This window comes from Chrysemys picta, chromosome 13 (assembly GCF_011386835.1).
Source record: "Chrysemys picta bellii isolate R12L10 chromosome 13, ASM1138683v2, whole genome shotgun sequence".
NCBI classification, from domain to species: Eukaryota; Metazoa; Chordata; order Testudines; family Emydidae; genus Chrysemys; species Chrysemys picta.
In genome coordinates this window covers 47,732,697-47,748,265 of record NC_088803.1, presented here as the reverse complement: position 1 = coordinate 47,748,265, position 15,569 = coordinate 47,732,697, and the positions used below count along the sequence as shown (strand labels likewise).

Genomic DNA, 15,569 nt, shown 5'->3' with positions numbered 1-15,569 from the left:
CAAAACCTCCCTGCGTTGGGGCCGTATATGGCTAAACTGAAACCCCTGCCCGGGTTACCAAGTTTGTCACAGAACGTTGAGAGCACATGGGCCAGTCGTTGGTCTGCATTGAATCCACACCAATGTCATGGCTTCCCGTGAAATTTTGCATAGCAGACTAAGAGGAAACTCAGCTGCATCAACTGAGTTTTGCTTTGAGATGGTGTCAGGGCTGTACTGGGGTTTTGGGGTGCCTAGGGCAAAATCTGAAACTGAGACATCCCCCCCACACACACACACACCCTTACAAAAACATTGCCATGGATATGAAAGAGTTGAAGAAGAGGGGAGGGGAGAGGATGAAGGTCAGAGAAAGCCCAGGTGTGTGGGGTCACTGCCTTCCCCATGGGGATGGGAAGACTGCCCTGTGTTCAGGCGGGGGGCCACTCCTGGTCCCATCTCTCCCTGAGCTCCAGCACTGTTGCGAGTGGTATCCCCAACCCCTGACCCTGCTCCTACCTCCAGGCTCTCGGCCTGGTAAGTCGCCTCAGGCTCAGCATGATAAGGCTAATGGCGGTGACAGAGGAATCTGGACCTGCCCGGGGAGGGCAAGTTGATGGCAGGTGCCAAACTTGAGTGGCACTGAAACCCCATGTGCCAGCTCGCAATGACTCTCACTCAAATTTGGCCTGGCCACCCCTCCATCATTTTGGGAGTCCTCTCAAACAGACGGCCTGGGGCAAACCGCCCATTTTGCCCTCCCCTCTGGGTGGCCCAGTTTGATGTATTGGTTCAGAGCAAACCTCAGCGTGAATTTCAGTTGTGATGAGCTGAAACGGAAGAAGATGTTTCCGCGAGTGCTCGGGAAGCCCGATCACCTTGTTTCCCCGGGCTCTTGAGTCGTTCCACATTCAGTGAAGATGAAACCCTGGCGCTCAGAGCTCGCGCCGGGGCAGCCTTCAAACTGGTGGTTCCCGTCTCATTTCTTTTTCCTTTCATTTGTTTCCTTTTCATTGCAACAGTGACAGAACAAAGCACCAAAGAACCCTCCCCAGAGAAAGCAGCTCCATCCCGGACTCACCTTTGGCTTTACTCTCCTCAGTAAGCCGGAAACCCAGCACAGACAAAGCGACTAGCAGAGAAGCAGAAGAAGGGTATCATGAACAGCCTGGCGAACAGCTGGGAGAAGGTATATACTGCTGGCTCCAGGATAGGGGGTGTAGGGACCAATGACTGGGCTGCAGCAGTGAGTTATTCTGACTACATCAAACGGGAGCAAAAGCCGAAGTCATCAGAACCCCAGGATGGACATTAATCTAGAGCATGATATCTGGTTTGCATGGAATTGCATATCAAATAATACATGAGCTGCAGTGCTTTAGAGGAAAATATTCTCCTGAGGTGCTCCAGTGTCATCCATCGCAGATGATGTGTGGGAAGTGCGAGTCTTTTCCCTTTATTCTGGCAGCCTCCTTCCAGAGAGCACCTAGGGCTCCATCTGGAATCAAAAGTGAGACAAAAAGGTTCCCTTTTCAGCATTGGTCTCCAAATCCACATGCCCACTGTTACGCATGCCACTGATTGTACCCCCATATCGGGCACACTCCCATTAATGTGCAGGCAGCCTTTTGCACAACAAACCAGGCCACTGATTTGTACACACAAAGCACCTGTTCGTGCGTTTTGTTCCTTCCCCCTCCCCTGCCCCCATTGTCAATTGCACATGCAATCGAGCATACAAATTCAGGGGCTGCCTTGAGTCTGACAGAAAATTTGGCTCCAAATAGCTAGAAATCTTCCTTGGGAAGCACTTGGTGCCCTGCCAGCTTTTTATAGCTGCGATGTGCTGATTGATATCCCAGTTATCAGACTGGTTGGCCGCTGCATTACAGCGCCATGTGCAGATGGCACAACTGGGAAAAAACGCAGGGCAGACGCAATGGAACTCTGCACAGCTTTCGCAATGACTGGCTATCGCCTTTGTTTTCAGAGACATCTGCAGGACAGAGATGTTCTCTGGGCAGTAGGATTTCTCCAAGTGCTGTTCTCCAAGAAGCACATGCTCTGGAAATGGTAAGAGTTCTGGTGGGGATACTTAGCACTGTCAATCTGTCCTCATCACTTTGGGCATCGTTCCCGTGGGGACCTGATGCTGGATAAGCTGTGAAAGGGATGGGATGAGGAATGGAGGCACGTGGGATGAAGTGACTTGCCAAGGTCACCCGGTACATCACTGGCAGAACTGGAAACTCCTATCGTATCTCCTGCTGATAAAGTCACCGTCCCAGCTTTGCTTTCACATTTATATTCCCTAGGAGCCTCAGAACTTGCCTAGCAGCAGTTGATCATTATCGTGTGACCGCATTCATTCCTTTTCAAATCACACTGACTCCCCGCTTAAATAGGTAGTTGGAGAAATCTCTTAGGACTGAACCATAGGGGTATTCCACAGGCCCACATCTGAAGCCTTATCCTGTGGGATATTTTCAGAGAGATGGGGAATCCCTGCCTTTGTCGATTTTGAGCTTGTATCTTTCCTAACCGTCCACCCCTTTGAAACTGAAAGTGCATTTCAGCCGAGGGATCCGGGGCGGGATGCAGTGCCAGACGTCGTGCCCCCAGAGCTCAGAGGCCATAGCATTGGGTCTCAGATGGAGCTCAGACACACACGTGCTTAATTCTGGCCGGGGCCGGCTCCAGCTTTTTTGCCGCCCCAAGCGGCAAAGGGAAGAAAAAAAAAAAAGATAAAGCCGATCGGCGGCAGCTCAATCGTGCCGCTTCATTCCTCGTCCGCAGTTCGGCGGCGGGTCCTTCGCTCCCTCTCTTCCTCTTCGGCGGCACTTCGGCGGCAGCTCAAAGAGGAAGAAAGGGACTGAGGGACCCGCCGCCAAATTGCCGCCGAAGACCCGGATGCGCCGCCCCTTTCCATTGGCCGCCCCAAGCACCTGCTTCCTTCGCTGGTGCCTGGAGCCGGCCCTGATTCTGGCACTGGAACCAGTGATCTGAACTCCATGTAAATATGAAACAGCAAGTGAAGGGGGTTTTGCTGAGGCTGCAGGCGGGTTGTGAGAGTAGTTAATGAAGATAAACAGTAGAGGTTGGTGGCATCGGAAAGTGGGTAGGCAAAAATGTCGAGTAAGGGCTTATTCAGAGCCTTTTTACAACAGCAGAAAGATCATTCTGTACTGGCCGCAGAATAGGAACCTCCCCTGGAAATAAACCAGTGAAGCAAATGAATGCTGTAAGCTAATGCAAATAGGGTCTAATGGTTTGACCAAAGGACTGGGAAAGTGACCGATCTCGGCTAAGCCACTGACTCCTGGCTTGACCTTAGACAAGTTACATGACTTCCTGCTCCGTAAGTCAATGCATCTGGAAAATAAGGAATAAATTAGGACTTGCTGAGAAACACGATGCTGTGTTGGAATGGAGCCTTCTTGGGGAAATACGTGGCTGATTATTATTTAAAATTCCAACACCGTATTGAAGAAGCATTCAGCTGTTCACTGGAAACGTAGCAACTCGTTTTTATCACCTCTTGAATGTAAATGGATATAAGACAAAATGTAGCCTCACTAACAAAGACCACTAGTAAGCAGGGATTTCTGCTGTCATTGTTCTCTCGTCAGCTAGGCTTCTTTCACCTGGGGATCATTTCTGAGAGCCCTTTAGACCACGCTGAGCTTTAAGCCCAATAGTCCTGGACATGCAAACTTTTCTCCTCTGCCTTTAGACTTCTCAGAGGATAGCTAACCAGCTGCACGGAACCATCGCTTTGGTGAGACCTGGCTCCAGACTGTGCCTCCCTGAAAAAATCTCGGCCAGGAGAGCAACATCACCAGCAGCAAGAAAAAACTCACTGTTCCTGGAGCGTGAGCGCAGCCCCAGCCATGAGGCGTGAGTAGCATCGTCTCAGTATTGATACATCGCAGTCTCCTTGGGCCTGATCCAGAGCCCATTGAAATCAATGGAAGAATTCCCATTGACTTCCAGGGCTTTGTATCAAGCAGCTGTTGTGTTACTGGTGGGTTTTCTTTTTGCTGCTCTCTCTCCATCACAAGCCAGTTCTTCTAGCCAGCACATAAGCCCCACCATGGTCTTTGAACCAGGAAGATCCAGTTCACACAAATTTTGGAGCTTAGGCTTAGATAAGGCCTCCAAACCTCTTAACTCCAGCAAACCAGGCTGGAAATCTCACAAGAACAGACTTTTTCATGAGATTCCCACTATTTTCTGCAACTATCCCAGGCAGAAAACACCAGGAGCCTGGTTCTTTTGCTATCTTGTTATTGTTCCTTCAACCTTAATGAGTTTACTCCTGATCTACACCAGGGCAAATGAGAGGACAAGCAGGCCCCTAGAGAACAATCTGTCAAAATATCGCTGGCCTTCTGCAATTGGCCAGCACTGAGAATTGCAGAGATTGACACAGAAGGGAAAAAAATTTTGATTTGAGCACTGGGCAGAGATCCCCACTGCTCCTTATCTAATCCAGTTGGCTTTTCTGTGGCGCTCGTCACAGTAACATCTGAGCTCCTCACTTCCCATTAACTTTAGTGGCAATTAGGGCTGAGTGAGACCTACAGACTCATTCAGAAACTGTAAGATCCCCCCTAGCAAACGCCTAGCTTGGATGCGTTCTCCATGAAGCCGGGCACTGCCAAATGCCGAGGAATAGTAACAAGGAGGGACTCAATTTATAGAGGCAGGGTTTTCTGAACACAGTTTGCACAGCTCACCCATTGCTTGGGCCTCTTTAAATGTGTCTGTAAAACTCTACAAGCGCGTATGTTGAAGGAAGGAGGAAAGACTCTAGCAGCAATGTAAAACTGTCAGGTTTTGGCAGCCTAAAGCTCTATCTTCAACTGGACGCCACTTGTTCATGTCTGTGTAACCCCCTGGTCTTACAGGTCCCCCTGTGCTTTGTCCATAGAGGCTCTGAGCCAGCTAGAGAGACTTGGCTCTTTGGCTCACGCTGGAGGTCCCTCTTTCAAAGAGCCTTGGCTCTTTGTTTCTGGAAGTCCCTCTTTCAATCCTTGGTGTGGCACACAAGATGGAGGCCATCACAGGAGCTTTAGTGCACAACTGATTGACCCATCTACAGCCAGTAGGCACACACCCATTTTTACAGACAGGCAGACAGCGTAGTTGTGCACCCAAGTGCAGATTTTGCACAGATGTATTTACTGTATGCATGACCTACTGTAGGTGTGCCAAAGTGGGCGTGCACCCTTTGCTCCAACGTATCATTTTCTGCCCGTGTAAACTGGCAGAGCTCCATTGATTTCAACAGAGCACTGCAAGTTTACATCAGCAGCGTATCAGGGGCAGCACATGGAAACCAGGGGCTAAAAAGGGACACTGTGATAGTGAGGTGACCCACCTGGAAACTTGCCTTGGATGTGTTTGATGATTTTTGTTTGTTCGTTTCTTTCATTTAGTTGCTTAAGAACAAACAAACCAGATTCCCACAAAGCCACTTCGTCCTATGGAACTCTACCGCTGACCACCAGGCAGGAGCAGCTCTGCCTTCTTAACAACCATTTCTCTCTGCCCCAGTTTGGACTCAGGAGTAACAGCGCTTCTGCAGATAGGGACAATAGCTTGCCAAGCCACTTGCTACAGGCCAGAGAGACTGAAGACAGAACAAGGCTGCAGGAGGAATGGGAAGATCAGGCCGCCATTTTAGAACTCCCTGGAGCTGTGGTGTACATGCGGGACCAGCATTTGGAGGAGAGGCTTCCGTTTCTTAAGCACAGAGAGAGGCTCCAGTATCTCCTGGCACAAGAGCATCAGCAAGGATTCAGGGCCAGGACAGAAGGCGACCAAAATGCAACTCCGGTTCCAGCGGCTCCTGAGGACAGGCCCCTTTCCCCACAGCCGACCATGGGGTGCAAAGAAGAGAGGTCGTACCTGGAGGAACCTGTAGAAGGGAAAGTTGTTTGGATAAACAGGGACAACGTGGAGCAAAGGGAGAAGGCAGAGGCAGCAAGAGAATGTCTCCTGGACACACCTCTGGACCTGTCAGATTATGGCAGAAGGAGTGAAAACCTGAAACCTGCCAGCTGGCACAAATCCCCCAAACAGCGTGAGGCTGACAGTCCAAGTCCAATCCGTACAGAAAGCCCCACTCTTCAGACAGGCCGGAGCTCCAGCGTGCTGCCAAGAGCAGAGCATGAGAACTCCCACCTAGCCTGCAGCCAGCTCCCTGCGGCCAAACCCCTGCAAATCGGCCACAAGACTGAGCAGTTCAGTGCCAAAGAGCAAGAGGCCCTTGCGGCACCTTTGGTGAGTACATCTTGCACTGGCATCCGCTTTGCCTCCGCAGGGAGGCTGTGGTCAGCAGTCCGCTTGCTGGGCCGATCGCAGTTTAAAATGGGCATCACCACTATTGCTGAAAGTTCTGACCTGATGGCTCTACTGTGGCCCAGAGCATGTGAAACAGGTTGGTGGTGCCAGTCCTGTCCCTAGTGGACAGATTTGCACATTGCAAAACGATCACCACAACGGGCACTGATCAGCGTCCTTGCTCTCCGGCTCAGAGGAAACCCAGGACTGAATGGACCATGGAAAGTAACTACCCTCTAAGCCTGGGGGTTTTATTCCTCTGGGTTAGGATTAAGGTGCATTGAGAGACTCTGCGCCTGCCACTCCCCTGCTGAATCTGTGCGTAGGAGACATCAGGTTCTGTGGCAATGTCCCGCAAATACACAGAAACCCCTATCTGATGTTGTCCGGGGCAGATGTGCATCTTTGCAGTTATACTCCTTGCCAGGCTGGAGCGGGGCACCAGTTTTTTTCACCGCCTTAGGAGAAGGCAGCGTCTCTAGCAATAAAGGCATTGGCAGTTCTTCCCATCAGTTTGTAATTAATACAGCTATTGTCATGTGTTACAGGTCCCTTCCTCACAAGGACAGCCCGCGGGCAAGCTAACATCTTGTGATCCTGCAACAGATTCAGAGATCAGGGTGAGAGTGTCTCCTAGGGCACAGAAGCGAGAACCAGATGCTCAAACAGGTAAAAAGCCCCATGGAAAAGCAACAGTTGAGAAGGCAGGAGCAGACAGTGTTTTGAGCCTGGTGTGCTGATCTCCTTAGCACTGGAAAGTCTATGGACGGCGCTTCCGAAACATGCATGCAATATATGGCAATTGTTTTAAATTTTGTATTCTAAATTCCAAGAGGAAGACTTCCAAAGGCACAAAGGTCACCTGGGCACCAAACTCCCGTGGCAGTCAGCGGAGTTGGATGCTTACCTCCCATTTGTGCCTCGGAGAACCGCTCCTCAAGTCTACAATTTTCAGACGTACATGTCTCAATGTGAGACTCCTCAGTTCATATATAGGTACCTAAATGGAAGTGGCCTGATTGTCAAAGGTGTCGAACATCGGCAGCTCCCTGACATCAAACAAAGCAGCCTCAGGACTGCTGTACTTTGTGCCAGTCATCAACAGACCCCTAAGGGCTGTTCCTGCACCCAGGGATCACGCCCAGCGTGCACAGATGCCCTGGCTATGCCCCCTTTCACACAGGCATGTCTCTATACCAGGGGCCAGAAGGGTAAGTGGCATAGGAGCCATGCAGTGGCTCAGTCATTCAAGGATCCCCCAGTGGGCTAGAGCTTTCAATTTTCCAGCTTCTTTGTGCCACCAGAACTGGGTCTATGATCTGGACCAGCAATGAAGATAAATAGCTGCTTATCAAATAGGGGAATGAATGCTTTGGGGAGCATTGGGAATGGAATATGGAGCCATCAGCTACAACTGTAGTCATTCCAAAAAAGGTGGGGGGGAAATACTGTTTATATAAAATACTTTAGTAGGCACTGGGGATGGACCAGACAGACTGCTTTTTTATTAGTAATTATTATTTATTATTTTATTTTATTTTATTTTATTTATTATTATTTTATTTGGGGTATACATTTAGTTTGAGTCTCTATTATGGTGTTTTTAAATAGTTTCCATGCAGCTTGCAGGCATTTCACTCTTTTGACCTTTTAATTAACAATTAATTAAATTGTGGTCCTTTGTTGCCAGCAGCCAGTCTCCCCTCCAAAGAGCAGTAAGAGGTACCTTAGAAGTTAGGGGTTAGATTTTTAAAGGCAGCAAGGGCAGTTTAGGTGCCCAACTCCTACTGGATTTCAGGAAGTAACTGACCTTTATACCTCCATAAATCTGCCAATGTGAGTGCGGATTGGGTAACTGGGCTCCCAAGCAACTAGATTTGGTCATTTGCAAGTCCTGGTTAGCTGCAATCCCAGTAATTGGGTGCATACATTAGGTGTGCATTTGGTGTATGCAATTACGTGCCTGAATTTTGTAACCTCTGGCCCAATATACAATGGAAACCTTTTGCAGTGAAGTCAGTTTTGATTTTTTTCACAGAACAGATTCACTACTGTGAAACTCCACTACAGTGCATTTCAGTTTTTCAGTTTGTCCACTGCAGGAATTGTTTTGAAACCTATTTGGAACGTCTGCGCTGGTTCATTCTGGCTCTGGTCCTGCAGTCCATACACAAGCAAAATTCTCATTGGCCCTGCCTAGCCTAGAAAGATAGGTTGTATTTAAAAATCGCACAACCTCTCTTCCCCATCTAGACATGGCCATTGACTTCAGTAGGGGATTGTTACATAGATACAGCAGGGTGCGATTGACGGAGTTTACTGTAGATTGTGTTCCCCCCAGTCATTTCTTTTATATTGCTATTCTGAAAGTCAATCCCCTTACACCGCCAAAACACACACACTTGGGACTTGGACCTCACGAACCCTGTGGTGACTTCACCTTGGAACCCAGTTTATTACTGGGTCAGACTTTTGCTTAGCTCAGCTCTGGGCCAGACTCACCAGTCCGCTCCCGTTACTTGGTGCTACTCCAGTGATGCAAGCAGGGCTGGCTCCAGGCACCAGCCAAGCAAGCTGGTGCTTGGGGCGGCAGCTTGTAGGAGGTGGCATTCCGCCCAATCCTAGGGCGGCATGACCGCTTTTTTTTTTTTTTGTTCTGCTCTGGCCGCCCTGTAGGGGGCAGCGGCGCGGAGGACGGGAGCACCCTGCAGCAAGCCCGGCAGGGCAGCCCGCGTCCTTCCCTCCCTGACGACTGGAGCGGAGCCCTCCCGGCAGGGGGCATGGCAGGAGGGGCCGTATGGCAGCGCCCCGCTGAGGCCCTGGCCGCCCCCCCTTCTCTCTCTCCCCCCACTCCCTCCCCCTCCCCCTGCTAGCCGGGGCACATCTGCAGGGCAGGGAGTCCCCCTGCACCCTGGCTCCGACCGCGCCGAGAGGGACTGAGGGACCTGCCGCCAAATTGCCGCCGGTCGTCGGCAAGGGAGAGGGGCAGAACATCCGGCTCTTTAGTGATAAGTCCCTCAGTCCCTCTCGGAGGGAAGGACCCACCGCCGAATTGCCGCCGGTCGTCGGCAAGGGAGAGGGACGGCACGTCCGGCTCTTCGGTGGCAATTCAGCAGCGGGTCCCTCAGTCCCTCTCGGAGGGACGGACCTGCCGCCAAATTGCCACCGAAGAACGGTGGCAATTCGGCGGCAGATCCTTCCCTCCGAGAGGGACCCGGCGCCGAACAGCCGGATGTGCTGCCCCGTCCCTTGCTTCGGGTGCAAAAATTCCTAGTTACGGCTCTGCTAGCCAGTGCTTACGACTGCTGTGTGGCACTGGGCAGCCGGCGAGTACTGGTGAGCTTGGCCCCTGGTCTCTGAGTTGTGCCAGCATTTCTTGCCTTTTCATTTTGAAATGTCGTTCATTCTGATGTCGTTTTTGTGGCTCTGATCAGTGACCGGAGCTGTGACTATGGTTCTGTGTAACGCCTGTGAGGGGGCTAGGAATTGTTACTGCCAAAGCCGATCAGTTAACCGTCCCCTTCTGTTCCCCTAGAGGAAGACGATGCAGAGTCTGTGAAGCAGGACTCGGATGAGCCCGACACGTCGGACAGCGAGGTTTGCTTCCTTTGGCCGACACATACACCAAGAGCAGTCCAAGTCTGGTTCCTCTTTAAGGCTGGGAATTTCAGTGGTGAACGTTTGTGGGAGCTGGGACCCTCTGAAGAGCCCAGGCTACTCCTGTCAGGCAGAGATATGCTACGGTTTCCAATAGAAAATGAGACGAAAAAAGCAACACAAACACTCTTTCCCCAGGCTGGAGTGGGCTCAGGTGCTGTCTCTGGGTTGCAGAAAAGTTCTGCTTTTGCTTTCTCATGCAGTTTTTCCTGCATGATTAAGATAAAAGGAAGTCACGCTCCTGCTGAGATGGCAGGTTGCCCTCCATCAGATGCCCAGATATCTCTCTCCTGTTCCCCCCACCCCTCACTCCCCGGTTCCCAGCCTATCAATCACAGATGGAGATTCCATACCTGATATCATTTCCTGTGCCCAGTTTTGTCTGAGGAAATTCCAGACATGCAGCATGACTCTTTATAGAGACAAAAGGCTTTCTCACACCATCGGGGTATCCCTTGTCTTTAGCCTAGTTTGGTAACACTGGTAACATATTGACCTCATGAAGAAATACAGCACATCCAAAGATAAGAGGAAGATGCTTTACTTTTCCTGGAATATCACATTACAACACCCTGGTGTTTCCCTGGCAGAGAGGTGGGTCTCTTTAGCCGGACCCCCGAATCCTGCCACACTCCCATTGGCCAGAAACCACGGCCAATGGGAGCTGCGGGGGTGGTGCCTGCGGGCGAAAGCAGCGCGCAGAGCCACCTGCCGTGCCTCCGCTTAGGAGCCAGACCTGCTGCTGGTTGCTTCCGGGGCGCAGTGCGGAGTCAGGACAAGCAGGAAGCCTGCCTTAGCCCCCCGCTGTGCCGCTGACCGGGAGCCACCAGAGGTAAGCCTGTGCCCCAACCCCCTGCCCCAGCTGTGAGCCCCCCCAAAACCCAGAGCCCCTTCCTGCACCCCAAGCCCCTCATCCTCAGACCCATCCCAGAGCCTGCACCCCCAGACAGAGCCCTCACCCCCTGCACCCTAACCCCCTGCCCCAGCCCAGAGCCCCCTCCCATACCCTGAACCCCTGTGCACCACCCCCCAGTCTTGAGCCCCCTCCTGCACTCCAAGCCCCTCATCCCCTTCCCCACCCCAGAGCCCGCACCTCCAGCCAGAGCCCTCATCCCCTCCCACACCCCAACCCCCTGCCCCAGCCCAGTGAAAGTGAGTAAGGGTGGGGAAGAGTGAGCCACCGAGGGAGGGGGAATGTAGTGAGCAGGGGGCAGGGCCTCGGGGAAGGGGTGGGGCTAGAGGGTTTGGTTTTGTGTAATTAGAAAGTTGGCAACCCTACAGGGAGGGCCCACCTTGGCAAACGTTAAAGGGGGCTGTTTTTAAAGGGTGAGTGCTAGTACTTGCTGAAAGTCAGGCCCCTTTCTGGCACATCATACTGATCATCCAGTTTGGAAATCTTGGGTTTAATATTTGCAAAGTGCTTTGAGCTCCTTGGGTGACAGACACTAGAGAAGGGCAAAGTCCTTGTGAGCATCACATTCACAAACAATTGCAAATTAGCACTGTGCTGTAAGGGATAGTAATGAATCCAGCAACAGGATGGGTCATCAGAAGTCCGGCGGGCCAAACACTGACCGGTTTTCTGATTTGTCTAGGTGGCTGCCACTTATGAACATGAAACCCATCAAGAAGAACACGCAGAAGGAAAACATTTGTGCACAGAGGACAAGAGTGAGGTCTTGCAAAAGAAAAGGAAAAGAGGGCAGGATCCAGGGACAAAAGGTATGCAGAAAGAGGGCCTGCTCATAAAAAACCTTCTGATAGAGCCCAGCTTGCATTGTCTGAAGCTAACTGATATGAATCCCCAGGCAGCCATGTCCCTCAAAATTAGTAAGGGTCATGACCCTGTTTTGGATACTGGTGTGGTGAGAGGAGAGGGCTTAAGTAATCGAGCTTGGAGGAACTGGAAGGTCACAGTCTGTGAAGTTCCTGCCAAGCTTACAAGAGTTGGAGTCCTGCCCGGCTCCTGCAGTTCTGCACTCTAGAGGAGGTCCTTCCAAGCCAGGGCAGAGGTGTAGTGAGTTAAATCTTGCACTGCTGCTGCCTGGTGGTGTGGATACAGAGAGGACCTCCCACAGCAGATACCATGGTGATGGGTGGGGAATAAGAGTATGGACAGGGTTTTACAAGCAGTAAATGGGCATGGGGAAATTTTTTTTTTTTTTAAACACGTAACTGGTGATAGTGCAAGGGAGAAAATGGGCATCTGGGAATGGAAACATTTTATTTTTCTTCCTTTTCTGTATGATTTTTCCCTTGGCAAATTCTTGAATGTCATGAGCAGCAAACAAACTTGTGGCACAGACCTCTCCAGTCTCTGGAGGTCTGGAACTGTGAGTGATGGAGATGTTAGTGGGGGGAGATATTGTTTGCAAATGCTGAGTGTCAGTAAATACAATGGAGCCAGACTGTCAGAAGTCTCCTGTTGTTTAGCTACAACTAGCCAGTATGGGCCTGCTCCATAGGGATAGCCAAACTGGATCAGAGCTGAGGTCCATCTAGTCCAATATCCTGTGTCCAACTGTAGCCAGCACCAGATGTTTCAGAGAAATGTGCAAAAACCCCACAATAGCCAGATGTGGTATAATCAGCACCCATGAAGGTCTCCTCCTGATCCCTAGTAGTTACAGATTGGCTTAGCCCCTGAAACACATTTTTATCCTTTCCAAAACTCGCTCTTTGCATTAACCATTATAACTCTGGGTATTCTTCTTGTCCATATAAACAGTCTCTCTTTGACTCTTATGAGAGGTTGTCCTCAAAGACATTCTATGGCAATGAGTTCCACAATCTAGTTATCAATCAAGTTATTGATCAGTTTTGACTTTGCTACCTTTCAATTTCATTGACTGTCCCCTTGTTCTTGTGTGATGAGACAGGGAGAACAGAAGCTCTTGGTCCCCCTTCTTGGGCTGTCACCTAAGCTTGAAAGGGGGCTTGTTTAACAAACAACATCTGCCCCCCACCCCAGTCCCTTGCCCCCTAGACCATTCATTATTGTATATACTTTTATCATGTCACCTCTTACTCATCTCCCTAAGATAACAATCCCAGCCTTTTCAGTCTTACTTCAGAGGCATTTTTCCTGGCCTCTGATCATTCTCATTGCCCTTCTCTGAACCCCCGTCTGTACTGCGCGCAGTATCCAGATGCAGGTGTTCTGCTGATTTATAGAATGGCATTATAATAGTCTCCATCCTGTGCCTTTGTTTTATGCTTTAACTTCAATGAGATTTGGATCAGGCCCCTATACAACTATTCCAATGACCTACACTTGATTAATTAGCATTTTAAGAGAAATACATGAGGGGCATTCAGCCCTATTCCTTGACCCACCATGGGCGTGTTTGCTTCCCACTAAGTGAATTTCACACTGCACAAATGTTTGCCCAAGGTGATACAGTTGGTTCCTTATGATAAGACACGCTACACTGTACATTGGTAACTAGTGTATCTCCAAACAGGGAAGCCCTTGCTAATGGTTAGCCAAGCCAGCTTGGGATAGGAGTGGCTGAGAGAGCACGTCTTAACACCTAAGCTAATAGGTGTAAACTGTAGTGTTTGTTTAGCCAATACTAAGAACCGCTGATTGACAGACTAGGCAAAATACTCCACAAAGCGTTATTGACATTTGGAGAAAGCTTTCACACAACCGCTGTTGATCTTTAAGCATGGCCGTAGAGGTCTCACCTTGCTAACAATGGAATGTGTTGTACCGGTATTTCCTACAGGTGAGTAAGCAGACAATTGTTGTCGATAAGGGGAGGTATATAGCAGCAGGCCTGTCAAGCCGTAAATACTGCTCCATCATAAATGGCTTGCTAGTGGCCCTCTTTGTGCAGTCAAAAAAGAAAGGCCGGCGTTGACCGATTGAAAAATGTATAGACAGCTGTCACCTGAGCTTAAAAGGAGGCTTGTATAACAAGCAACAGCCACCTCTCACCTCACCCCCGGCCTTCCTGAAATACCTACAGAGGTAGCTAATGAAAACTTGATCAAACAATAAAGGAGTTCCTCTTAAAAACAAACGCCGGAGCCAAGCTTTGGAAGCTGTCAAACCAAAGGCGGATGTGGAAATGGCACTGCCAGAGGTGCTGAGAATCTTAAAAGGCCTGATCCTACAGGGTGGGCTGTGGGATTAGGCAAAGATGTACAGAGTTTGGAGACAGACAAGATCTGTCAGTCTATCAGTCAGGAATTATTCATACACGATCATCATTGCTGTATTTAAACATTTCCTGGCCTATGTCCAGCCACCAGCTAGTGCGAGGCTGTTTGCAGTGCTTTGTCCAGCCTTACTATCAGGGGTTCAGATTGCACAGCCAATTGCACAAACACATTGACAGAATTTTTGTAAAATCCGGTGCCAGATTTTCATTTGAAGGATGCAATGTGACTGGCTGTACACACTGCTGCATCTGAATTGTGCATGCAGTTTGTGCATGCAGTTAGCTGACTTCCACGTGTCATCATGATAACTCTGAACACAAGTTTGGAGCACATTTTGTACATTCAGATTGTGAAAATCTGGCCCGTAATTTTATCTTCACCCGTTTACTGGTTCCTTTTAGCATCTGACTCACCAGGAAAATAAGAGCCACATTTACCAAGAGCCAAGACCCATTTGTACCTATCCAAAATTAACACTTACACATCTGGCTACATTTGTGTACACCAGGGGTCGGCAACGTTCGGCACGCGGCTCGCCAGGGTAAGCACCCTGGCGGGCCTTGCCAGTTTTATTTACCTGCTGACGCGGCAGGTTCGGCCGATCGCGGCCCCCACTGGCCGCGGTTCGCCGTCCCGGGCCAATGGGGGCGGCGAGAAGCGGCGCGAGCGAGCGATGTGCTGGCCGCAGCTTCTCGTCGCCCCCCTTGGCCAGGGACGGCGAACCGTGGCCAGTGGGGGCCGCGATCGGCCGAACCTGCCGCGTCAGCAGGTAAATAAAACTGGCAAGGCCCGCCAGGGTGCTTACCCTGGCGAGGCGCGTGCCGAACATTGCCGACCCCTGCTGTACACACACCCAAGGAAAGCTTTGCATGTGCAAATGCCCAGTCTGTGCAAACAACCAGTAGGCTTTGCATACAAATGCAGGTGCATGCATCTCCCAGCTTTCTGTACACATGCACTAAGTCAACAATTAAATATAATACACTGTTGAGACTTCCAGCCTCTGACCCTCACTTTTGCATCTGCCCCAAAATGGACACAAAGCAGTTTTTCATACACCAAACAATTTCTCATACACCTAATAACTAATTGCAGATCTGCCAGTCTGAGGCCAATGAGGGTTTGGCACACAGAAAAGAGATGTACACACTATCGGTTGCACACTCAAAAAGTGGATGTGCAAGACTAGATTGAGGCTGCCTGAAAAATCCGTCCCTAAAACTCAGTTGATTAGTTTCACTTTTGTTTCAGAGTCAAGTTCTCTTTCTTCTTCTCATCCACTCTTGCTGCTGTTTTTCAGGTTCACAAGCCCATGAGGGATACTGAAATCTCATTAAAATACCTGCGTTTGTGGATATTTAAAACAAAACTGAAAACGGTTTCCATTCCTCTGTAGTTTGCTAAGCCTCATTTTG

At 50.1% G+C, this 15,569-nt stretch overlaps 1 protein-coding gene across 2 annotated transcripts in view; it reads left to right on the top strand.

The window, feature by feature from the left end:
• Positions 1–15,569, top strand: part of RBBP8NL (RBBP8 N-terminal like) — a 105,847-nt gene that overhangs the window by 89,104 nt on the left and 1,174 nt on the right. For both annotated transcript variants that reach the window (XM_005302910.4, XM_042858427.2), the window contains 7 exons: positions 1,002–1,168; positions 1,970–2,052; positions 3,713–3,876; positions 5,421–6,267; positions 6,876–6,996; positions 9,863–9,924; positions 11,580–11,706. In XM_005302910.4, the coding sequence (XP_005302967.3) occupies positions 1,002–1,168; positions 1,970–2,052; positions 3,713–3,876; positions 5,421–6,267; positions 6,876–6,996; positions 9,863–9,924; positions 11,580–11,706 (1,571 nt within the window). The remainder of the gene's footprint in view (positions 1–1,001; positions 1,169–1,969; positions 2,053–3,712; positions 3,877–5,420; positions 6,268–6,875; positions 6,997–9,862; positions 9,925–11,579; positions 11,707–15,569) is intronic.